The 24,261-nt window shown below is 48.8% G+C and overlaps 1 protein-coding gene and 1 pseudogene across 1 annotated transcript; both read left to right on the forward strand.

Annotated features, from left to right (window-relative positions):
• LOC128826724 (leukocyte immunoglobulin-like receptor subfamily A member 6) overlaps positions 1–24,261 on the forward strand; it is a 161,267-nt pseudogene that overhangs the window by 63,247 nt on the left and 73,759 nt on the right.
• LOC128826732 (leukocyte immunoglobulin-like receptor subfamily A member 4) lies at positions 945–22,821 on the forward strand. The gene is made up of 4 exons (XM_054010188.1): positions 945–1,087; positions 1,318–1,353; positions 16,152–16,442; positions 19,322–22,821. The coding sequence occupies exons 1-4, from the start codon at positions 1,057–1,059 to the stop codon at positions 19,447–19,449; spliced, it is 486 nt and encodes a 161-aa protein (XP_053866163.1). The 5' UTR covers positions 945–1,056; the 3' UTR covers positions 19,450–22,821.

Genomic DNA, 24,261 nt, shown 5'->3' on the forward strand with positions numbered 1-24,261 from the left:
CCAGGTCCTGGCTCCCAGCCCCCTGCTCTAACCACTAGACCCCACTCTCCTCCCGGAGCTGGGAATGGAGCCCCCTGACCCCCAGCTTTCTGCTGCCCTCTAGCCAATGGAATATAAACAAAACCTGTGTCACGTCCCTCTCTAGGGTCCTGGCCACATAACCACTGACAGTGTCTCCTCCAGCTCGGGGGCAGGGTCTCTGCGGGGCATTAGAAGGTCCCTGGGTCTCTCCCGGCTGGTGACCCGTTGGGGGCCCAGGATGGAATTTCTCCTTCCCTGATTTTCTTTTATTCCTCATTTAATTCACACACTGAGAAAAGCCCCTTAGAACCAGGCGTTACAGTGTAAACCCGTCATCACCGCTCAGCTATGGCGCAAGGGGCAGCAAACCCAGGTGTTCCCCATTGCACCCGCTCCTCACACGGTGCCACGGCTCGTGTCGCAGGTGGGCAGGTTGGCAGAGTTACAGGGAAGGCTGCAGAGTCAAACCCCCCAGCACTAGGAAATGCCACAGTTACGGTTTCCTGAGCAATCTTAAATCTGCCCCTCGTGCAGCTCCATTACGATGCCAGCCTTTAATTGCATGATCAGGTATTAAATTTACCTAAATTTACCTAAATGGGTCATCAGCCACTGGAACCCAGAATGAAAAGGGGATGGAAATGTCATGGAAATCGTGGTCAGTGGAAGATTGAAGACCAGACTCTGTGGTCACCTGGTTCCTAGCCCAGCCCAGTGCACCTTTCACAAGGCTGCAGGGTACATTGAGGGTGACCTGTCCCCCCTCTCCACAGAGACACAGACAAGCTGTGAGCTTCATGACACTTGGCTAGGCTGACAGTCCCAGCGTTGGATTTTGCAGGGACTTTTGCTTTCTTTGACCGCAGTAGATTTCGCCTGCAGATTAGAGACAGCATGTGAGGGATGCAGGAAGAGACGAAACATTGTCGACTTCCTGTAGCTGGAGCCACCAGCTGAGTTCCTCATTCAGGGCTCGGTGGAGCTTGGCACCGGGGTGGTGGTGACAGCGCTGAGGGGCCCCTTGCTGCCCCCATTATGGCATCTGCTCCCATGATCATCTTCCTCGGTGAGTATTGGAGACACCCAGGGCTTCTGTCCATATGGGGGCGGGTTGTGAGACCAGGGCATGTGCCCATGGGGGGATGTGTGACCACCAGGGCATGTGCCCATGGAGGGATGTGAGACCAGGGCATGTGCCCATGCGGGGGGGATCTGAGACCAGGGCATGTGCCCATGGGGCATGGAGGATCTGAGTCGCTCTGGGATCTGTTCACTAACGAGCCGTCTCCTCTCCAGGCTGCTGGCTGGCCGGGCAGAGCAGGGTGTCGGGACGTGAGTATCTGTGGGGTAGGGGAAACTTTAGTGTTCAAGATGGGGAGGGGGTAAGGGGGAGAGGAAAAGAGGAGCTTAGCCCTGAAACTTCACCTCAAAAATCAGTTCAACCTCTTTGTATTGATCCCAGGGGGCTGAGATCAGAACCTGCCCCTGCCCCCAGTGCAGTCCGGGGTGAGTCCTGATTGATGGGGAAGAGTGACCAGACCTCCCATTTTTAAAAGGGACAGGCCTATATTTAACCTTCCTGCAGGTGTCCCAACTTTTTCTTAAAAACAGGCAAATTATCCCGTATTTTCTGTCTCCCCCCCCCCACCCCGTCCCACATCAGTACTGGCCGGATCCCTGCTCACCAGCTGCCAAGGGTGAGTTGTAGGACCAGTGGCTGACGACGGGGGTGGGTGTGCAGGGCTGGTGGCAGGGAAAAGATGCAGCGTGTGGGGCCCGCCGCTCCCCTGCTTGTCCATCAGCGCAGCCCCCGCAGCACCAGCTCCTGGCCAGCAGTGCCCTGCCCTGTGTCCCATTTCTGTCTGGCAGGAGCTGCGGTGGCTGGTGGTGGCTGGTGGGTGCAGGCCGGTGCCAGGCAGCAGCCGGTTACGTGTCACCTCTGCTGTCCAAACATTGGCCTTTACATGCTCCCCCTCTGGCTGTCCTCTCCCTGCTTTACCCCTTCATCCCCCAGCCCCGCTGCTGCTCCATATCCCCCCGGCGGAGTGCAGCCCAACCCAGCGCAGTGCAGAGAACCAGTCCCTGGTTGGAGCCCTCAGCTCACCCACAGCCTGGCTGGCAGGCTCCTCCCTTCCTCCCCCCACTGCCTCTGGCTGGGCCGGCACCCTGGGAAAACCCAAGATGGGGAGGTGGGGGGAAGGGATTTCCAGCCTGTTCCCACCCTGAACCTGCAGACTCCACACCAGCCCCCCAGGCAGGGGCTTAGCACCCTCTTCACCCCCGACCCCCTCGCCCTGGGTCCTGCCCCCAGGGAGCACGGGGCTGCTCCGTCCCCTAGGCACCTCCCCTGCTGAGCCCCGTCTCTGGCCGGGGTCACTGAGGCCCCTGCAGTCAGGTTCCCTGGGCCCTGGGGCACAATGCAGCCTTAGGGCTTAACCCCTTCCTGCCCGCGCTGTAGCTGGGGGACAGGAGGCTTCTGGGTTATGTGGGTGGCCAGCAGCAGCCTGGGGGTGTTTGCTGCCTTTCCACACTGTGCGGACAGGAAGGGACAAGCTGCTTCCATCCCTGGGGGAGAGGGGGAGAGATGAGCTCTGCAAAGACACGGGCCAAGTCATCCCTCCCCCCCCATGACGTTATGAGCGTAATATAATATTTCATTGGAAGGTGACAGGGCCAGAAAGAGTTAATTAACTCACCGATTGACCTGACCCATGGCCAAACTTTAGAAATTGGTTAGGAAAATATGTAAATAAATAAAGCTTTGAAATGCAAGTGTGCATTGTTAGAGAGAGATGGGTAGTGTTTGCTCAGGTCTTGTAATATAAGCAAACAAGTCTTGTCTGTTGCTATAGCTTTAATTCAAAGATCAAAAAAGGAATATTAACATTTATAATGAAACTTGAGGGAAATAGTATTATTGTCTATATGTCTTTTTGAAGGTTGTGGTAACCTGTATCTGAACTGTTTAATGGATAGATTAACCTGTGCTAATTGCCAGGATGTTTGGGAGAAGGAGAGTTAAGCCTATTGTTTTCTCAGGCCGAAAGGCTGCTGGAAATGTATAAGAACCCTGGGACACAATCCTTCTTCATCTCAGCTCTGCTTTGGGTTTCAAGAGGGGGAAACCTTAAGCCACAAGGATTGAGATCCCCAGTCACTGACCGGAGTCACCCTGAATATGGACATTGGACTATAACCTATGGACTATATCTCTAAAAGGACTTTTGGCAACTACAAGCTCATCTCTGCTATGTGTCTGAACCTCAAGAATTGAATTCAAGTCTGTATGTATATTAATCTTTTAACCAACACTCTCTCTTTTCTTTTTTAATAAATTTTAGTTTAGTTAATAAAAATTGACTATAGTGTGTATTTTGGGTAAGATCTAAGTCATAATTGGACCTGGTATGTGGCTGATCCTTTGGGATTGGAAGAATCTTTTCTTTTATATGATAAGATGAGATTTTCAGGAATCATCATCAGATTGAACATGTGTGTCTGGATGGAGGCCTGAGGCTGGGCACTTTAAGGGAACTGCGATGTTTGTATTTCCAAGTAACCAGTAAGGCGCTATAAAAGTGGTTTTGTGCTGGTTGGTAAATCTAAGTATTGGTAGATCCACCTGCATTTGGGGTTTGTCTTCCCTGTTCTGTTTGCAGTTCACCCTAATTAAGTGACCTCAGCTGGGTCCCACGGGCAGCACCATCATAGTGGCGTAATCGGCGGGATACACAGAACTAGGTCAATGAAGCTTTGGGTCAGAGCCCCACGCTATCCAAATTTGAATGTTGGTATTGAGAGTTTGGTTAGTTAAGGAGCAGTTGCAATGGATGAGCAAAGAGCATATGAGGGCCTTGACAGAAAAGCCCTGGAAGATTTGTGTTCAGAAAAGGGGCTAAGCTTTAGAAAGAAAGCTACGAATCAAGAACGGAGAGATCTGTTAATGGCCAGTGATCAGGAGGCAGGAGCACAGCCCTTACCTGAGGCTACAGAAACTGCAGAAGCCATTAGAATGCAAAAGACAGCAAATAAACTGCAACTTGAGCATGAACAGAAACTAGCAGATCTTCGATTGCTGAAAACGCAAAAAAAAATAGCTAAATTAGAAAGAGAAGCTGCCGAGAGAGGGAAAGAAGCTGATGAAAGGAAGTATAAAGCTCAACAGATGCAACAGGAGATGGCCAGACTTCAGCTACGAGTATTGGAAGAGCAGAGAAAGTCACCACCGCCTGGTGTTCCACTTCCCCACTGCCAGGAAAAAAACTGGGAAAGGATGTGTCCCATCTACAATGATGCTAAGAATATAGAGGAGTTTTGGGGTACCTTTGAACGCCTCTGCAATCTGTACCAGATCCCTGATGATCAGCGAATGCCTGTCCTGCTGACCAGACTGACTGGAAAAGCCAGGGAGGTATTTAATGAATTGGGGGAACAAAAAGCCTTGGATTATAAGCGGTTTAAAAATTTTGTGTTAAGGCAGTTCAAGGTTACTCCTGATTCTTACAGAGTTAAGTTTAGAAAGTTTAAGATGTCTAATGATTGTACTTTTCTAGAATGTGCTCATAAGCTGATGGGTTTTGTCGAAAAGTGGGTTATGGGAGCCAAGGCACATGGGAATTTTGAAAAACTGCTGGATTTAATAACTTTGGAACAGTTCTTAGACATTGTGCCTGACCATGTGAGAGCAGCTGTGTGTGATAGGGACCCTGAGTCAGTCCTATGGGCTGCAGAGATTGCGGATGCCCATACCCAAAACAGGGCTTGGAAAGGGTGAAAATCCTATGGAAAAATTAATCACCATTCTCCCCAGTTCAAGAGAAGGGAAGGATTTAAAGGTAAACCTGGTGCCGACTCTTATAAAGTTGCTCATGGGGTCCCAGAGGATAGAAGCTCTCACCCCAAGACTAAACAGGTTAAATGCTATCACTGTGGTGTGCTTGGCCACATGAGATCAGATTGCCCGACCCTGAAGGGCAGCCCAAAACCAGCAACCCCAAATGCCACGGCAAATGCTAATCCTGTTATAAACTCACAGGCAAGCCTCACAAAGCGCAGCGTTGGTGCCCTGTGTGCAAATGCTGTTTCTGTTGTCTCTAAAAATTTTAACCTTAAAACTCATATTAAAGCTATATATGGGGGAAATAATGCAGAGTTTATTAGCAGTGCAGAAGTGAATGGAGTACGGTGAATGGCATAAAGGAACATTGCAGCAGATATTACTTCGGTCAAAGCAAGTTTTGTCAGAAAGGAAGATTATTTGCCAGATGAAAGTGTAACTGTTGTAGCCTTAGCTAAGTATTTTGTCAGGGTGCCTTTGGCTAAAATCCACCTTAAATGGAAGGGATTTGATGGCACCATGGTTGTGGAAGTAAAAGACACCATCCCTAAGGATCTTATGATTGGGAATGATATTAAAGCTATGTTCATTCAAGTTAACATAAACCAGGCACAGAAAAGGATTAATCCTAAGGTTGTGTATGTCTACACTACGGGATTAATCCGAATTTACAGAATTTGAATTTTGGAAACAGATTGTATAAAGTCGAATGTATGCGGCCACACTAAGCACATTAATTTGGCGGTGTGCATCCATGTACCGGGGCTAGCGTCGATTTCCGGAGCATTGCACTGTGGGTAGTTATCCCATAGCTAGCCCATAGTTCCTGCAGTCTCCCCTGCCCATTGGAATTCTGGGTTGAGATCCCAGTGCCTGATGGGGAAAAAACATTGTCGCAGGTTGTTCTGGGTACAGCCTCACCCCTCCCTCCATGAAAGCAATGGCAGATAACCATTTCGCGCCTTTTTTCCTGGGTGAACACAGCAGACGCCATACCACAGCAAGCATGGAGCCCGCTCAGCTCAAGACAGCAGTCATGAACATTGCAAACACCTCACGCATTATCGTGCAATTTATGCTGAACCAGGACCAGAAAAACGAGGCAAGGAGGAGGCGGCGACAGCAGTGCGGCGATGAGAGTGATGAGGACATGGACATGGACACGGACACAGAATTCTCTCAAACTGCGGGTCCCGGCACTTTGGAGATCATGTTGTTAATGGGGCAGGTTCTATCCATGGAACGCCGATTCTGGGCCCAGGAAACAAGCACAGACTGGTGGGACCGCATAGAGTTGCAGGCGTGGGACGATTCCCAGTGGCTGCGAAACTTTTGCATGCGTAAGGGCACTTTCATGGAACTTTGTGACTTGCTTTCCCCTGCCCTGAAGCACCAGAATACCAGGATGAGAGCAGCCCTCACAGTTGAGAAGCGAGTGGCAATAGCCCGGTGGAAGCTTGCAATGCCAGACAGCTACCGGTCAGTCAGGAATCAATTTGGAGTGGGCAAATCTACTGTGGGGGCTGCTGTTATGCAAGTAGCCAAAGCAATCATTGAGCTGTTGCTACGAAAGGTAGTGACTCTGGGAAATGTGCAGGTCATAATGGGTGGCTTTGCTGCAATGGGATTCCCTAACTGTGGTGGGGTGATAGATGGAACCCATATCCCTATCTTGGCACCGGAGCACCACGGTACCCAGTACATAAACCGCAAGGGTTATTTTTCAATGGTGCTGCAAGCACTGGTGGATCACAGGGGATGTTTCACCAACATCAACGTGGGCTGGCCGGGAAGGGTTCATGACGCTCGCGTCTCCAGGAACACTACTCTGTTTAAACGGCTGTAGCAAGGGACTTACTTCCAGGACCAGAAAATAACCGTTGGGGATGTTGAAATGCCAATAGTTATTCTTGGGGACCCAGCCTACCCCTTAATGCCATGGCTCATGAAGCCGTACACAGGCAGCCTGGACAGGAGTCAGGAGCTGTTTAACTACAGGCTAAGCAAGTGCAGAATGGTGGTAGAATGTGCATTTGGCCGTTTAAAAGGTCGCTGGCGTTCATTATTGACTCGCTCTGACCTCAGCCAAAGAAATCTCCCCATTGTTATTTCTGCTTGCTGTGTGCTCCACAATCTATGTGAAAGTAAGGGGAGACCTTTATGGCGGGGTGGGAGGTTGAGGCAAATCGCCTGGCTGCTGATTACGCGCAGCCAGACACCAGGGCGATTAGAAGAGCACACCAGGAAGCGGTGTGCATCAGAGAAGCTTTGAAAACCAGTTTCATGACTGGCCAGGCTACCGTGTGAAAGTTCTGTTTGTTTCTCCTTGATGAAAACCCGCCCCCTTTATTGATTCATTCTCTGTAGGCAACCAACCCTTCCCCTTCAATCACAGCTTACTTTCAAAGGAAATAAAGTCACTATCATTTTAAAATCATGTATTCTTTATTAATTGATTATAAAAAGAGGGAGAGAACTGAGACGGTAGCCCGGGTGGGGTTTGGGAGCAGGATCAGAGGGAAGGAAAAGGACACTAAAAAAAGGTTAAAATAATGACAGCCTTTTGCTTGGGCTGTCCACTGGGGTGAAATGGGAGGGTGCACGGAGCCTCCCCCTCCCCGGCGTTCTTACACGTCTGGGTGAGGAGGCTATGGAACATGGTGAGGTGGGAGAGTGGTTATACAGGGGCTGCAGCAGCAGTCTGTGATCCTGCTGCCATTCCTGAAGCTCCACCAGATGCCGGAGCATGTCTATTTGCTCACGCAGCAGCCCCAGCGTTGCATCCTGCCTCCTCTGATCTTCCTGCCGCCACCTCTCATCTCGAGCATCTCTCCTCTCCTCACGTTGGTCCCTTCTGTCCTCACGTTCACTGGCATCTTTCCTATACTTTGAAACCGTGTCCTTCCTCTCATTTAGATGAGCTCTTTCATTGCAGGTGGATTCCATGATTGCCGCAAACATCTCGTCTCGCGTTCTCTTTTTCCAACACCTTATCTGAGATAGCCTTCGGGACGGAGGAGGGAGGCTTCAAAAATTTGCAGCTGCTGGAGGGAGGGAAAAAAGGAGAGAATATTTTGAAAAGATACATTTTACAGAACAATGCTTATACTCTTTCACGGTGACCAACACAATTCACATTACAAAGCACATGTGAGTTCTGTGCAAGGTCGCATTTTGCCTCTTAATATTGAGTGCCTGTGGCTTTGCTGCTACAGATCACAGACGCAGGTCCGGGCAACAGAATTCGGCTTGCATGCGGCCATGGTAAGCCATTGTCTTTTGGCTTCTGCGCTCTCCTTTCCCACATACCAAGCAAAGCTCATTGAGTGCTGCGGTTTTCCTGTTAACCTTCAGCAGCAGAAAACAAACTAATCCCCCACATCCAATTCTCTGGGATGATCGCTTTATCCCTCCCGCCACCGCGTGGCTGGCATCAGGGAAGATCCTTGCTAGCCACACGTAAAAAGCTCAGCGCCAATTCCGCCCCCCCCCCCCCCCCCCGTGCTTGGCTTACTACAGGGAAGGATTTCTTTTCAGCCACCTCTGTCCCCTTAATTAAATTCCCATATTTCAACCAGGTCACCATGAGCGATATCACTCTCCTGATGATTCTCCTGATGATGACACTGTGGAAAATCTAAGTCTAATGATCATGATGGTCCTGGAAAGTCACTTACAAAGAAAAGAAAATATGACGATGATTATATAAAATATGGCTTTACATGCATTGGTGATCAAGAACATCCGAAACCACTGTGTCTGTGATTTGTGGTGATGTTCTAGCAAACAGCAGCCTCAAACCTTCTCTACTTCGGTGCCATTTAGAGACTAGGCATCCTGCACAACTCAACAAGCCTGTTGATTTTTTCAAGCGAAAATTAGCTGAGAAGAAAAGTGACATTACCAGTTTTATATCCAAAGCAAGTACTGATCATGAAAATGCACTTAAAGCATCATACCAGGTGAGCTACCGAGTAGCAAAAGCATCAGAAGCCCAGACCATAGCAGAGAGCTTGATTGGTCCATGTATAAAAGACGTAGTTCATTGCATGCTCGGAGAAAAGGCTGCAAAAAGGATTGACATGGTACCTTTGTCCAATAATACGTTGTCACGAAGAATTAATGACATGTCAAATAATGGAGAGACCACAATTGTACAGAGAATGAAAAATAGTCCATAGTATGCTGTACAGTTGGATGAATCAACTGATGTAGCTAATCTAGCTATTTTGCTACTGTTTGTACGTTATGTGAATGAAGGTCTGGTTGAAGAAGACTTGTTGTTTTGCCGACCATTGGAAGAACGTACAACTGGAGAAGATATCTTCAATCTGATTAATGCATATTTTCAAGAAAAGGAAATAGATTAGTCTCGTTGCCTAGGTATTTGCACTGATGGGGCCACATCAATGATGGGGAAGTATACTGGATTTGCATCTGAAGAAGTGAGGTTCTTACCCACGAAAGCTTATGCTCCCAATACTTCTGTTAGTCTTAAAGGTGCCACAGGACCCTCTGTTGCTTTTCACAGATTCAGACTAACATGGCTACCCCTCTTATACTGGATTTGTAGCTCGAACATAAAAGGTTGCATCAAAAGTCTCTTGGACCCATTGCAGCATCCATAAACAAGCCCTTGCAACAAAACGCATGCCAGAGGGACTGAAGGAAGTGCTGGACAATGCAGTGAAAATGGTGATTTTCATAAAATCATGGCCAACAAATTCCAGAATATTTCATGTACTTTGTGAAGAAATGGGTAGTATACACGACTGTGTGTTGGCCCATACTGAAGTTAGATAGCTCTCAAGGGGTAAAATCCTTGTGCGCTTGTTTGAGGTTAGAACGGAAATCCTCGTTTTTTTTTCAACAGCCACCCTTTCCACCTTGCCAGCTGTATGGAAAATAATGTCTGGCTCCAGAGGCTAGCTTATTTAGCAGATATTTTCTCAAGAATTAATGACCTAAATTTATCTCTTCAAGGCCTCAATATAACAGTTTTCAGTGTGCAAGAGCGAGTTGAAACCCTGATAAAGAAGTTGCAGTTCTGGGAAAGTTGTTTGGAAAACAATCAAGCTGAGTGTTTCAGTAATCTTCATGACTTCCTGGCAGAACATAAACTTCAGTTGGATCAGTGCACTAAAACCAATATAACTGCACACCTAAAAGGACTTTGCACAACTTTCAGGGAATACTTTCCAGCTATGTCAGGCGATGATGACTGAATTCGCAACCCTTTTGATGATACCACTTTCTCAACACAGATATTAAACACCAGGAAAAAGAGAAATTGATTGAGATCTCCTGTGATCACGAACTGAAAAGGAGTTTCAGAAATTTATCACTGATCAACCTTTGGCTGAGTTTAAGAAACGAGTACCCCTTTCTGGCAGAAAAAGCTGCTTCAGTTTTGTTACCATTTTCAACAACATACTTGTATGAGAAAGCATTTTCCTCGTATGCACATCTGAAAACCAAATACAGAAACAGACTTGATGCCGAACCAGACCTGAGACTTTATCTTTCTCCAGTGGTTCCAGACTTCCAAGAGCTATGCAGAACAAGGCAAGAGAATCCATCACACTGAGGACATTTAAACTTAAATCCCTGGAAATATTCATTTTTAGGTGGGGTTCACAAGATGTCACAATTTAGTGAAAGGGGTTTGCGGGCTGTTAAAGTTTGGGAACCACTGCTTTTAGAGCAAGCCCTAGGTGAAGAGGGTAAGGGCAGAATTTCTGTAAGGGGTAAAGTGTTGCTTTAAAAAGTTCCTGGGGAAAGGAATCCTCATAATAATCTGTGCAAGCAGTTTGCTACAACTGAAGGGTGTAAAAGTGAGTTAATCCAGGAAATTGCAGTTCCTAACAGCCAAAAAATTTCTGTTGTAAATGGATCCACTGACTTTCCTGTTGAAAGATCCCGTGTGGATAGTTTTGAGAAGGTCTCAAATGAAGTAAAAGCTGTTAAGAAAGTTAAGCAGCCCTATAGCCAAGTGGCTGTTCGGCCAGCGTGTTGGGAAGACAATGGTGTTAAAACAGAAATGTCTCCATGCTAATTCTTTAAGTGAGCAGTCTGTGCCTCAGGCCTTGGCTACACTTGCAGCTGTACAGCGCTGTGAGGTAAACCTGTCTTGGTACAGCTGAGTAGGGAAAGCGCTGCAGTCTGTCCACACTGCCAGCTGCCAGCGCAGCGCTGTGGCCACACTTGTAACATTTGCAGCTGTGTTGGGAGCGGTGCATTATGGGCAGCTATCCCAGCATTCATGTGGCTGTAACGTGCTTTTCAAAACGGGGGGGTGGGGTGGATTGTGACAGGGAGTGAGGGGGGAGAGAGAGTGCTTTTTGGAGCATGTCACCTCTCTATTTTGCAAGTTCCGAACTCCCGGCCCGCTGTTCATTCATTTACTCACTCAAAGCAAGCTGCAAACTGTTTGCTTTTCTCTGCGGTACGAGCTTTGAAACCGGCACTTCCGCATTCCTGCAGCCGGTCACAACAATGGAGAGGATTGGCCACTTGACAAGGTGATTAGTACAGCGCTGCAAGCGTTTACACTCACACCCGTGAGTCGTAGCCACTCCGCTGCAGCTGTTATTCCTCTCGGAGATGTGGAGTACCTGCAGCGGTGTACCCAGGGAGATACAGCGCTGTAAGTGCCCTGCCAGTGTGGACGGGGAGTGAGTTACAGCGCTGGGGGAGGCTTTAAAGCGCTGTAACTTGCAAGTGTAGCCAAGGCCTGAGGGTCTGAGGACTGATTTGGTTACTGGTGTTTCAGAGCAGAACAGTTTTATGGCTAAACGCTTAAAAATGCAGGGGAGAGCAAGCAAACTCTCACTCTCAAACTCTTTGGATTTGTGTGGTATCTCTGTAAAACAGAGTCCAGCCTTGAAATTGGTAGCAGCTGAAAATCTAAAAGCTCATGTTTGTGTTAATGCAAATTACCTGGCTGACAGGGAGAAGAAAAATTTGCTAATAGCTGTTAGCAAAGAAAGCCCACCCCATCAGCCAGTAAAGTCTGTTGAGGAAGAGAAATCAGGGTTTAATCCTTCAGGACAAGAAATATAAAAAACAACTTAATTTTGCAAAGGGAAGCCACAGGTTAATTCTAAAAGGCCCAAACCCCAATGGTATTAAGCCAAAGGTGTGGCATGACAAAAATAACTGTAAACAAACAAAAAGAACAGGAGTACTTGTGGCACCTTAGAGACTAACACATTTATTGTAGCATAAGCTTTCGTGGGCTACAGCCCACTTCATCAGATGCATGTAGTGGAAAATACAGAAGGAAGATATATATATACACACACAGGGAGCATGAAACAATGGGTGTTACCATACACATTATAAGGAGAGAGATCAGTTAAGGTGAGCTGTTGTCAGCAGGAGAGAAAAAGAACTGTTTGTAGTGATAATGAAAATGGCCCATTTCCAGCACTTGACAAGGAGATATAAGGAACTGGGGGGGGGGGGGGGGTGGAATAAGCATGGGTGTTAGGCCCAAAAATATGGAGTATAGAACATTGTTTGGCCAGCTTAGCCAAAGTCAGGCTAACAGTAGTTGCTAGGCCATTCCTGCCTCCCTGTAAGACCTGAGAGCACTCTTGCTTAAGCTGCAGGGGATAAGATAGGAGGTGGGGGCCGCATTCTTGTACCAGATGTACTAGGAACAATTTGTTTGAACAGATGGAGACTCGAAGTCCCCACTCCCTGTTTCTGTTCTTTATCTGTACCTAACTCCCCCTTTTCTCTCGGCCTCTGGTGCATGACGAAGAAGCTGATAAGAAGCTGCTGAGGCATCATGAACTGTTTGTACTGTCAAAAAGATAGATATGTATGAATATTAGAAGCTTTTAACTAGTAAAGGGGGGTTTCATAGAATCATAGAATATCAGGGCTGGAAGGGACCTCAGGAGGTCATCTAGTCCAACCCCCTGCTCAAAGCAGGACCAATCCCCCATACAGATTTTTGTCCCAGATCCCTAAATGGCCCCCTCAAGGATTGAACTCACAACCCTGGGTTTAGCAGTCCAATGCTCAAACCACTGAGCTATCCCCCCCCCATTGGGGGGTTTTAAGTTGCTTAACTATGACGCGACGGAACTGTCTATATAATCTCACTAGTTGTTGTAATCGTGGCTGGTTCTCTCTGGAGACGGGCCGCTCTCTATTGTTGCGTGAACTCTTCAATAAAGAGCTTGTATTGGATCTTGCTGGTGTTGCCTGTCTCTCACTCTGCGGTCAGACAACGAACCTTGTCGTCTGGGTTAAAAAGTCCCCGACATGGGGAAATAGTTTTACTTTGTGTAATGGCCCATCCACTCCCCGTCTTTATTCAAACCTAATTTAATGGTGTCCAATTTGCAAATTAATTCCAATTCAGCAGTCTCTCAGAGTCTGTTTTTTGAAGGTTTTTTGTTGTAATATTGCGACTTTTAGGTCTGTAATCGAGTGGTGCCACCAATACTCCTATTCTTTTTGCGGATACAGACTAACACGGCTACTACCCTGAAACCTGTAAATAAACACTTGCAATGGATTTGTTGTTATTGCTAATGGTAAATTTTGTAACTAATGTTTTGCTAATACCAAGATTTGTAAAGATGTGCCTAATCTTTTGAAAAATCCCTTGAACATGTTAAAAGTAATACATAAAAACACGCCTTCTGTTAAAAGGCCTTGTAATGCTAATGTTGCACTGTTAGTGCCTGTAAACAGTCTTCAAACTTTTCACAGGAGAAAAGACATTCCAGACCTAATGTGCTATATAAAAAGAAAAACGAAGGCACACTACCATATTGCTTTCATGGCTAAATGCCAAGCTTTCTATACTATGAACAACATTCATATCTACATTAACTTGTAGAGCAGATCCAAACCACTATTGTGCTAACCAAGTTTTACCTGAAGTTTGTAAAAAGATTCAATCATGTTATTGAACATGAGTTGGGTGAACCATTTCTGTTATACACTGATACGGCTTCTAACCCAGTAAAAGCTGTAGTGAGATAGAACCCAGGATGGGGAGCTCTTGGGATGCAGTCAGTGATGTTTGTGTCATCCCTGCCTGCATCAATTTTGCGTTGAGGGTGTGACGTTATGAGAGTAATATAATATTTCATTGAAAGGTAACAGGGCCAGAAAGAGTTAATTAACTCAGACTGACCTGACCCATGGCCGAACTTTAGAAACTGGTCAGGAAAAGATGCAAATAAATAAAGCTTTGAAATGCAAGTCTGCATTGTTAAAGGTAGAAGGGTAGGTGTTTGCTCAGGTCTTGTAATGTAAGCAAATGAGTCTTGTCTATTGCTATAGCTTTAATTCAAAGGTCAAAAAAGGAATATTAACATTTATAATGATACTTGAGGGAAATAGTATTATTGTCTATGTCTCTTTGAAGGTTGTGGTAACCTGTATCTAAACTGTTTAATGAATAAATTACCCTTTGCTAATTGCCATGATGTTTGGGAGAAGGAAAGTTAAGCCTATTGTTTTCTCAGGATGAAACGCTGCTGGAAATGTATAAAAACCCGGGACATGATCCTTCTTCATCTCAGATCTGCTTTGGGTTTCAAGAGGGGGAAACCTTAAGCCACAAAGATTGAGATCCCCAGTCACTGACTGGAGTCACCCTGAATATGGACGTTGGACTATAACCTCTGGACCATATCTCTAAAAGGACTTTTGGCAACTACAAGCTCATCTCTGCTGTGTGTCTAAACCTCAAGAATTGAACCGAAGTCTGTCTGTATATTAATCTTTTAACCAACACTCTCTCTTTTCTTTTATAGTACATTTTTGTTTAGTTAATAAAAATGAACTATAGCGTGTATTTTGGGTAAAATCTAAATCATAACTGGACCTGGGTATGTGGCTAATCCTTTGGAATTAAAAAAACCTTTTCTTTTATACGATAAAATAAGATTTTCAGTAATCATCACATATCTAACATGTATGTCTGGACGGAGGCCTGAGGCTGGGCACTTTAAGAAAACTGCGTTGTTTGTATTTCTGAGTAACCAGTGAGGTACTATAAAAGCTGTTTTGTGCTGGCTTGGTAAATCTAAGTATTGGAATATCCACCAGCATTTGGGGTTTGTCTGCCCCGTTCTGTTTGCCGTTCACCCTAATTAAGTGACCTCAGCTGGCTCGCACAGGCAGCACCGTCACACCCCCTCCTCCTTCCTGGTGGCTGGAAGCAGCTCTCCCGTCCTTTTCCTCCCACACAGTGCGGAAAGGCTGCTGCTGGCCACATTCTGGTGTAACCCTGGCAGAAATCTGGAGGCGGGGGCATGTGACCCTGAGTTTCCCTGCCACACACATGTTGCCTTGGGAAGACACAGCGTCAGGTACCAGGAGAGTCGGGTCCATCCCTTGGGGCCCAGCCAGGCATGGAGGGTGGAGAGCGCTGAGCAGGGAGGTTCGGGTCGGTCAGTCACTCCCCCCCATGTGAGAGAGCGGTACTAGAGTGTGTGTGTGTGTGTGTGTGTAACCTCTCCCGGTGAGGGGGGGGTTAGGGGTGTGTGTGTGTCACCCCTCCCCATGTGAACCCTAAAGCCTTAAAGATAAGAAGGTAAATAAAAAGAATCCAGCTACACAGTATTTCTTTTCAACAGGGGCTCAGTCACTTGATGTTAATTTGAAGGTTTGTACAGCGTAGTTCTGTTTGATTGCCATGGAACTCGCTTGAAGATTAGTAACTTACTAGGTGTCCCATATTCAGCATAGGGAAATAGGGTCACCCTACCGGTGGGTTGAGATCAGAGCCCAGCCCTGCCCCCAGTGTAGTCAGGGGTGACTCCGGATTGACCATCATGGGGGTCTCTGGGCAGACGGTACACTCCGTGGGGTGTCACTTAACTTCCCTGTGCCTCCATTTCCCCTTGTCTGAATGACCGTAATCATCCCTCCTGCACCTTGTGTCTGGTTAGATAGTCAGGACTTGGCTCTAGGGCAGGGGCTTTTTCTCCCCATGTCTGTGCAGCACCCAGCACCTCTGACTCCCAGCTCCCTCCCGATCTAACCACTAGACCCCATTCCCCTCCCAGAGCCAGGGATAGAACCCAGGAGTCCTGGCTCCCAGCCTGTGGGGGCCCATTAGGTAGCTAGACGGGTACAGAGGGACACTTTGGATTTTAGGCAGATTCGGGTGTAGCTCCCAGGAATCTCTGGGATGTCAGAGAGGTTCCTCTGGCTGGGTTTTCTCCCAGGGGGCCCCGTCTCTGGGAATGTGCAGAAAAGACGGGGCGAAGTGACTGTGCTGGGGTCTGTCTCACGGCCTGTCTCCTTCTCACTGCAGAAACCACCTACTCCAAACCCTCCATCTCCCTGCACCCCAGCAGGGAGGTGACCCCGGGGGAAGCCGTGACCGTCCGGTGTCGGGGTTGGTACCAGAACATGAGGTTCCTTCTGTACAAAGATGGAAACCCGACCACGCTGCAGGAGATGGAGCCGGCTGGGAACGTGGCTGAGTTTCCCATTCGCAACGTGAGCCGCAGCGATGCAGGGAGCTACCACTGCCGATATAGCAACAAAACGGACGCGTCTGCCTCTTCGCATCCCAGTGACCCTGTGGAGCTGGTGGTAGCAGGTGAGGGGCCCGGCTCAGTATCCCCACTCCCAGCCCCACTCCCAGTTGGACCCTCAGGGGCAGGGGCATGTGCAAGGGGGGAAGCAGGCACAGGGGACCCCTGAATCAGTGAGGTTGGAGCTCAGAACTCCTCCAGGGAGCAGAGCCAGCTCCTCTGGCTGTGGGGGGCACACAAATTGCCCCTCCAAAAGCGGCCACATTTTCATTCCTGTGCACACCCCTGATCAGGGGGTGTCTGTGCCAATGGGGCGCTCAGAGCCAGGCTCTGCCCTGAGCCCTGGGCCCAGCAGAGGGGACGCCCGGCTGGGGGGCAGGGACGGAATTAATGGTGGGTTCCCCAGCAAGGGGCAGCAGCAGCTGCTGAAGGTTCAAGGTAGAGGGAGGGGGGATCCCTGCCCCAGGGGGAGCTGCAGAGCAAGGGGCCTTTCCCAGGGTGATGCTCCCCTTCCTTCCCCTGGCTCTGGGGATGCACAGAGGAGTCGGGGCCCAGGGGCTGCCCGGCTGGCCCAGCCCCCAGCCTGTGACTGCATTTCAGGGCTGGCTGTGTGATGCCCACCTGGGCTGGGGGCTGTTGAGTTAAAGAGCAGTGGGAGCTGCACAAGGTGGCTGCTCACAGAGCGGGGAGAACCCCAAGGATTCCCGGGCAGCGGAAGTGGGGGGAGCTCAAGCCTGGGGTGGTATTTTTTTGTGGTGGGGAGAGAAAGAAAACAGCCGGGGACAGCAGCCAGCAGCTCCTCCCCCGCCCCCAGCGCTCCTGGTGGAAACGGTGGAAAGAATTTGGAGGGAGGCTGCCCAGCGCCAGAAGAGAGATACCAGGAGCCACTGAGGTAGGAACATGCACCAGAAATGCAGGGACCCAGCGAGCGGGGAGCCAGTGGAAAGGGACCTGGTGGCCGAGTTGTGTCATCGAAGGGCAGCAGGCAGAGAGCTGGCAGGGAGAAAGTCCCATTGAGAAGGGGCAGAGACGGCAGGAACAGGAGGAGGCAGACAGAGGAAAGACAGAGGCATGTAGGGGAAAGTTAAAGGAAGAACCGGGCAGTGAAACACAAAGAAAAAAGAGTCTCTACGTTACCTAAGCAATTGTTAGAAAACCGCAGGAGAAGTAAAGCACGAATGACACATGATGGAAACCAGCTGTGAGCAAAGAGAAACGGGCTGGAGAAATGAGGAGGAAGTGAGCTGTAGCGAAAGTAAAGCAAATAGTACGGACAAAACATCCGCCCAGAACCTTCAGGGGCAGCGAGAGGAAGGGGAAAGTTTTCCAAGAGCAAAGGGACTCTAGAAAAAGCAGCGGAGGGACAGTTGTTCGATGGAGAAGCCGACCCATCGCCTGGAGAAATAGCTGCAGGTATCTGAGCTGGAACTCAGAGCAGCAAACAGAGACGGCGCAAGGGGATGGCTCAAGACACAACAAACCAGCCTAAGAACAGAGAAGCCGCGAAGGGACCGTAGAGCGGTGGGTTCTGGCCTAGTGCCTTGGACGTTCTAACGCCAGATCCTGGTGCTCCAGGAATGTAAATTGTTGCCCAGGAAGTGGGTTGAATTCAGCCAATGGCAGTTACTGGCCAGGCGAGCTCAGCAATTGTTCCCAGTGTGACCTTACCCAGCAGTTCCTGCTACACCAGCGAACTCCGATTCACTTGTGATCATTCCCCACTCAACTGATTTCTCCTTCCCCAGCTGATGGAGATAAAACGCAATTGGCCTCTAGGTCCCCTCGGCCTCTCCTTGCCCTGCCCCAGCCACCCCTCCATGGGCCCCTTGCAGATGGATCCGCACCGTTGCCCTGCTGAGGGGTGGGGGACCCCGTGTCTCTTGTGTCACTAGCCCAGCTCCCTTGGTCTTGGATTCGGGGGGAAAGCATCCAGGAGACTCTCCCTGCAGGCCCCTGTATCGGCCTCGTCACTGGGGCCGGGCTGCGGGGACGGGGCGCAGTGACCGTGCCGGGGTCTGTGTCTCACGGCCGGTCTCCTCCTGCCAACAGAGCCCAGCTACCCCAAACCCAACATCTCCCTGCACCCCATTAGGGGGGTCGCCCGGGGGGGAGCCGTGACTGTCCGGTGTGAGTGTCGGTGTCAGGGAGCGAGGGTCCTTCTGAGTAAAGCTGGAGACCCGGCTGCACAGCGCGCCACGGACCCCACAGGGGACGTGGTTGAGTTTCCCATCTGCAAAATGAGCCAGGGAGACGGAGGGAGCTACAGCTGCCAATACAGCACCAAGTGGGACCCGCCCATCTGGTCGGAGCCCAGTGACCCCGTGAATCTGGTGGTAGCAGGTTTGGGGCCTGGCTCAGCATCTCCGCTCCCAGCCCCACACCCAGCCGGATGCTCAGGGGAATCAGAGCATGTCTGGGCTGTTGGAATTAGCCCCCCCTGGTTTGATACAGCCCCATTTGGCAGACACACTCTCCTTCAGCTCTATAGACAAAGGGGTGTTCCTCCTCTGAAATCAGAACTGCACCCAGACCTGCTCCACAGTGACTCCAGGTGTGAATGGCACGCTGGCTGAGGCAGGGACCGTCTCTGTGTTGTGTGTCTGTACAGCTCCAAGCACACGGGGGAACTGGCCAAAGACAGGGGCTCCTGGTAATTAATACGAGTCAGTAATGATTTTGGTTCTGGTTTCCGTGGAGCCAGGCAGGGGCTGTATCTGTGCTCAGGGTCTCGCTGGGCTGATCCTCCCCATTCTGGGATCCCAGCGGTGCTGAGCCGGCCGAATCCCTGGGTCTTGTCCTCTCCCAAGGGATGCCGGCTCAGCCCGGGGAAGAGCCTACATTGCCGGTTGGGGGGAGGAGAAGTTCCCTGTATAACTAACCACAGACACCAGGGCTCCAGCTTTCTCGCCGCCACCCTTGACAGACACTGGTTCTATTCCCGCAGGGAGAACTGACCCAACTCCGCTGGGAATGATGACGGCTTCCACCCAACCAAGCAGCGCGGGGCCAGGTCCTGTAACCTATAGGATTAGCCTGCTTGCTTGCATATATGTATCTTTTCTTATAGTTTAAGTACTATATATACTCGTTCATAAGCCGAATATTTTTGGTAAAAAAGTGACGCATCAAAGCGCGGAGATTGGCTTATAAACAGTGTACACCAAAATTTGATGATTTTAAACTCTATGTAATCATTCCCGTAGCTCCCATTGGCTGGGAACGGTGGACCACGGCCACAGGGAGCTGAGGGGCTCCATGCCTGCAGATGCTCCAAGTAAACAAAACGTCCCACCAGTGGCTTACCCTGACAGGCCGGGAGCCAAAGTTTGCCAACCCATTTATTGATGTCAATACTGCAGCCTTTTAAAGTTGCAAAGGGTTTGTTTAGTGGACTAGATTGGCTTGAAATGGACCTCATAAGTCTTGAGCCAATAGGAAAATATAACACGTAGAATCAATGGAATCTCTAATAAAATTGAAATAGCTTGATATCCCTACAGACTTGCCAATCTACAGGTCTGCTTTGAAATAAACAAAGAACAATAATAATTTGACAGTGATAAAGCAGGTGACATTCCTCTATAAAGTCCTACAAAATCTATAACTACAATAATAATAATAATAATAATCTATTTTCATACTAGTATTTAAAATGAACAACCGTGAAATCAAAAGAAAAAGGTCTTCTTATCACGCAGTGTTCAAACGTAAAGTTGTTGAATATGCAGAAGCAAACAATAATTGTGCCGCTGCTCGTGAATTCTGTATCAATGAGAAGCAAGTAAGAGAATGGAGAAAAAATAAAACAATAAAAGACATGCCAAGAAACAAGAAAAAATGTCCAACGAGGTGCGCTTCATTTCCTGAGCTAGAGAAAGATCTCAATAATTGGGTTGTTGAATGTCGACAAAATGGGTACATTGTCACTAGAACTGGAATTCGTCTGCATGCTCTGCAAATGTCGAAAGACAACAAATACAAGTCAGTAAAGCCGTCAATGTTTGTCGCATCAGTGGGTTGGTGTACTCGCTTCATGAACCGTCATGGTCTCTGTCTTTGTCAGTGAACAAAGATAGCACAAAAGCTGCCGAGAGATCTGGAAGAAAAAAATCAAATCTTTTGAAAGATTTATTATAAAATATCAAAAGGAATATGCATTTGAACTGTCACAAATAAGAAATATGGACAAAACACCAATGACATTCAACCTCTGGAGCAACAGAACGGTAACTGGTGTTGGTGAAAAAACAGTTTTAATTAAAACCACTGGCCATGAAAAAAATCCATTTTACGGTGGTTTTATCATGTTTGCCAAATGGATCAAAGCTCCCTCCTGTTATTTTTAAAAGAAAAACCTTGCCTAAAAACATGAAGTTTCCTGCTGGTGTCATCGTACGTGCACACGAAAAGGAATGGATGGATGAAAGTGGGACTACTGAATGGCTGGAAAAAGTGTGGAATAAGAGACCAGGAGCACTTTTCAAGAAACCTGCTATGCTCATTTGGGACATGTTCAGGGCACGCAAGACGGATGAGGTGAAAAATGTGGTCAAAAATATGAAAACTCCTTTGGCTGTAATACCTGGAGGCTTAACTTCAGCTCTACAACCGCTTGATGTCTGCCTGAACAAACCCTTTAAAGACAGGCTACGCAAAATGTGGTCTGAATGGATCTGCTCAGGCATGGTGAAGTTGACAAAAGGTGGCAATCTTACGAAGTCCAAAATCAATCTGGTCGCCCAGTGGATCAAGGACGCGAGGGTGTCCATTCCCTCGGAAATGGTAGAAAAATCAGGAAAATTAGGAAATGCTGTATCAGCAATGCACTCGACGGGTCGGACGATGATGCCATATTTAATGATGACACAACAGAGGCTGATGATGAGAAGGAATCTGAGTCTGAAGACGACACCGCCGACATCTATGATGACAATGCAGGTGCAGCTGTGACTGAAGCCGAGTTTAATGAATTGTTTGGTGGATCAGAGAGTGATTCAGCCTTTGAAGGATTTTAAGACTTTTTAAAGTCTCATATTGTTCAAAGTTACTTGTTTTAAATATCCATTTACTGATTTTAAATATTGACTATAATTTTGAAGGTGAATACATATTTGTTCAGTTATTATTATAACAACAACAGGTGTTTTGTTAGAGTACATTAAAATAATTCTAGCAAAACTTTTGAGGATTTCTTGTGATGCTAGCTTTTAAAATACAGCAGGGGTCAGAAAACTTTGGCTTCCGGCCCGTCAGGGTAAGCCGCTGTCACGTCAGGACGTTTTGTTTACTTGAAGCGTCTGCAGGCACAGAGCCCCTCAGCTCCCAGTGTCCGCGGTTTGCCACTTCCTGCAGCTCACGTTGGCTGGGAACCGCAAACCGCGGACACTGGGAGCTGTTCCCAGCCAACGTGAGCTGCAGGACGTGGCAAACCGCGGACACTGGGAGCTGAGGGCTGCAGATGCCAACCCCTGAAACATAGGGTCGGCTTATGAAAGGGTCATACTGTTTTTGCTATTTTTACCTAACCATCTTGGGGGGTCAGCTTATAAACAAACGGGCTGATGAACGAGTATATATGGTATTTGATTTATTGTAATAGGTTTATCGATTTTATATTAAAATAAGTTCAGCTGTAATGCAAGGGACCTACAGGCCATATCCTGTATGTTAAGCTAAGGCAAGGTTAGCATGTCTATATCTGGGACCTTTCACCCAGGTAGCAAAGTTGGCTTACATATGTCTGAGACCTTTCACCTAGATAGATCAATAATGGAAGACTGGCTTAGGGGGGTTCCAACTCTGAACCCACAAACTTAACAGGTCCATCACAAGAAAAATAAAATAACATATGTGCATATGTACATGCCATCAACACGTACAAACATACTAGCCTATGAAGTAAGTGCAGCCGAACATTTTTGTGGGTGAGGAAGTAAAGTTTGGGCATAGGAGGAAGGATTTCCGGCACCTGTGCCCTATAAAAGAGGTGACCCACCGGGCTGGGGGGGATCCATCTATCTACGACGACGACTAACAATTAATAGGCTGTACTCGTTTTTCTTTTCAAACTTTAAGTTCCAAACGGACTAGGCTAAGCTTGGTTTCCCTGAGCTTTTGTTCTTAGTTGTGTTTATTACGCTTTAAGTTTCAGTTAGTTAAGTAAACTCTAAGTTAGCTTCGATCGCGCTTAGCATTAGCTTCTTCCAAGTGCTGCACCTCTCCCTCAAGATTTGAGGAACCGGAACCGCCAGAGGCGAAGCCGGCCCTGTGTCTCTCACCACCAGGTTACCGAGGAAGGGTGTGAGTATATGAACCAAAGCTTTGTAGTATATAATTCCATAATACCACAGATAGCTTTTGAATAGCAGTAATGCAATTGTAACTCTGATTATTTTACCATTGAATTACTATTTCACTGATTTGAATAAAAAGTCTTTACGGCTCTATCCGTCTCAGTCTGAGCTTCCTGTCATACCCCCGAGAGGCCTTTGTAAATTCTGTGGAGCAGGGCCGGCTTTAGGCCAATTCAACCAATTCCCCTGAATTGGGCCCCGTGCCTAAGAGGGCCCCGCGCCCAAGCCCCGGTACAGCGTACTGGCAAGAGCTGGTGCGCCGTACTGGGGTGGCCCGGCTTCCCCAGGGGGCAATTTAAAGGGGCTGGGACTCCCAGCAGGGGCTGGAGCCCCAGGCCCTTTAAATTGCTACCAGAGCCCCACAGCTGGAGCCCTGGGGTAGGACTACAGGGCTCTGGGGGCTATTTAAAAAGTCCAGGGCTCCCACTGCCTCTACTGCCCCAGCCCTTTAAATAGCCGCCAGAACCCCGCCACTTCCCCAGGGCTCCCTCGGCTATTTAAAGGGCCAGGGCGGTAGAAGCAGGGGAGCCCCGGACCCTTTATATAGCCCCCATAGCCCTGGGATAGCGGGGGGCTCGGGGGTTATTTAAAGGGTCAGGGCTCCAGCTGCCTCTGCTGCACCCCCTGCCCGCACCAGCCCCGCACCTCCTGCCCTGCCCACAGCCAGCCTCTGTCTCCAGCCAGCCCTGCATCCCCTGCCCACAACCAGCCCCTGCTGCACCCCCTGCTTGCACCAGCCCTGCACCCCCTGTCCTGCCTGCAGACAGCCCTGTACCCCCTGCCTGCAGACAGCGCCTGCCACACCCCCTGCCCTGCCCGCCGCCAGCCCCTGCTGCACCCCCTGCCCTGCCTCCAGCCTAGCACCCCCTGCCCTGTTTCCAGCCAACCCCTGCCACACCCCCCTGCCTGAAGCCAGCCAGTCCCGCACTCCTCTGTCTCCAGCCCTGCCAACCCCTGCCGCACCCCCCTGTGGCCCTGCCTGAAGCCAGCCAGCCCGCCTCACACACCTGTCTTCAGCCAGCCCCACACCCCTTGCCCTGCCTGCAACCAGACCCTACCTCCAGTCAGCCCCTGCCCTGCCTCCAGCCAACCCCATGTCCACTAGTGCCCTGCAGTTCCCAGGGAAGTAACCCTGCACACCTGCTTCAATGAGGGGGGCAGGGAGCAGCTGGGACCCACACATGTGCACACCCTAGGGTGACCAGACAGCAAGTGTGAAAAATTGGGACAGGGGGATAATAGGATCCTATATAAGAAAAAGACCCAAAAATTTGGACTGTCCCTATAAAATCGGGACATCTGGTCACCCTAGCACACCCCCAGGGAGTGGTGGGGATCCACACATGTGAAACGGAGCTCATTAATAACCGATCAACAGCATATATGATGCAATGTACATATGTAACCCTTCTGCCCATCTGAGTTGGCAGCAACAAGGGCCAGGTTCAGTATCTAGGGGTTCCGTTTCAATAACGCAATGCAAAACCAGCTCGAGCCTCCACCCAGTGACCTGGGACAATTACATACCACC

The sequence above is a fragment of the Malaclemys terrapin genome, chromosome 20 (genome assembly GCF_027887155.1).
Source record: "Malaclemys terrapin pileata isolate rMalTer1 chromosome 20, rMalTer1.hap1, whole genome shotgun sequence".
NCBI lineage: Eukaryota > Metazoa > Chordata > Testudines > Emydidae > Malaclemys > Malaclemys terrapin.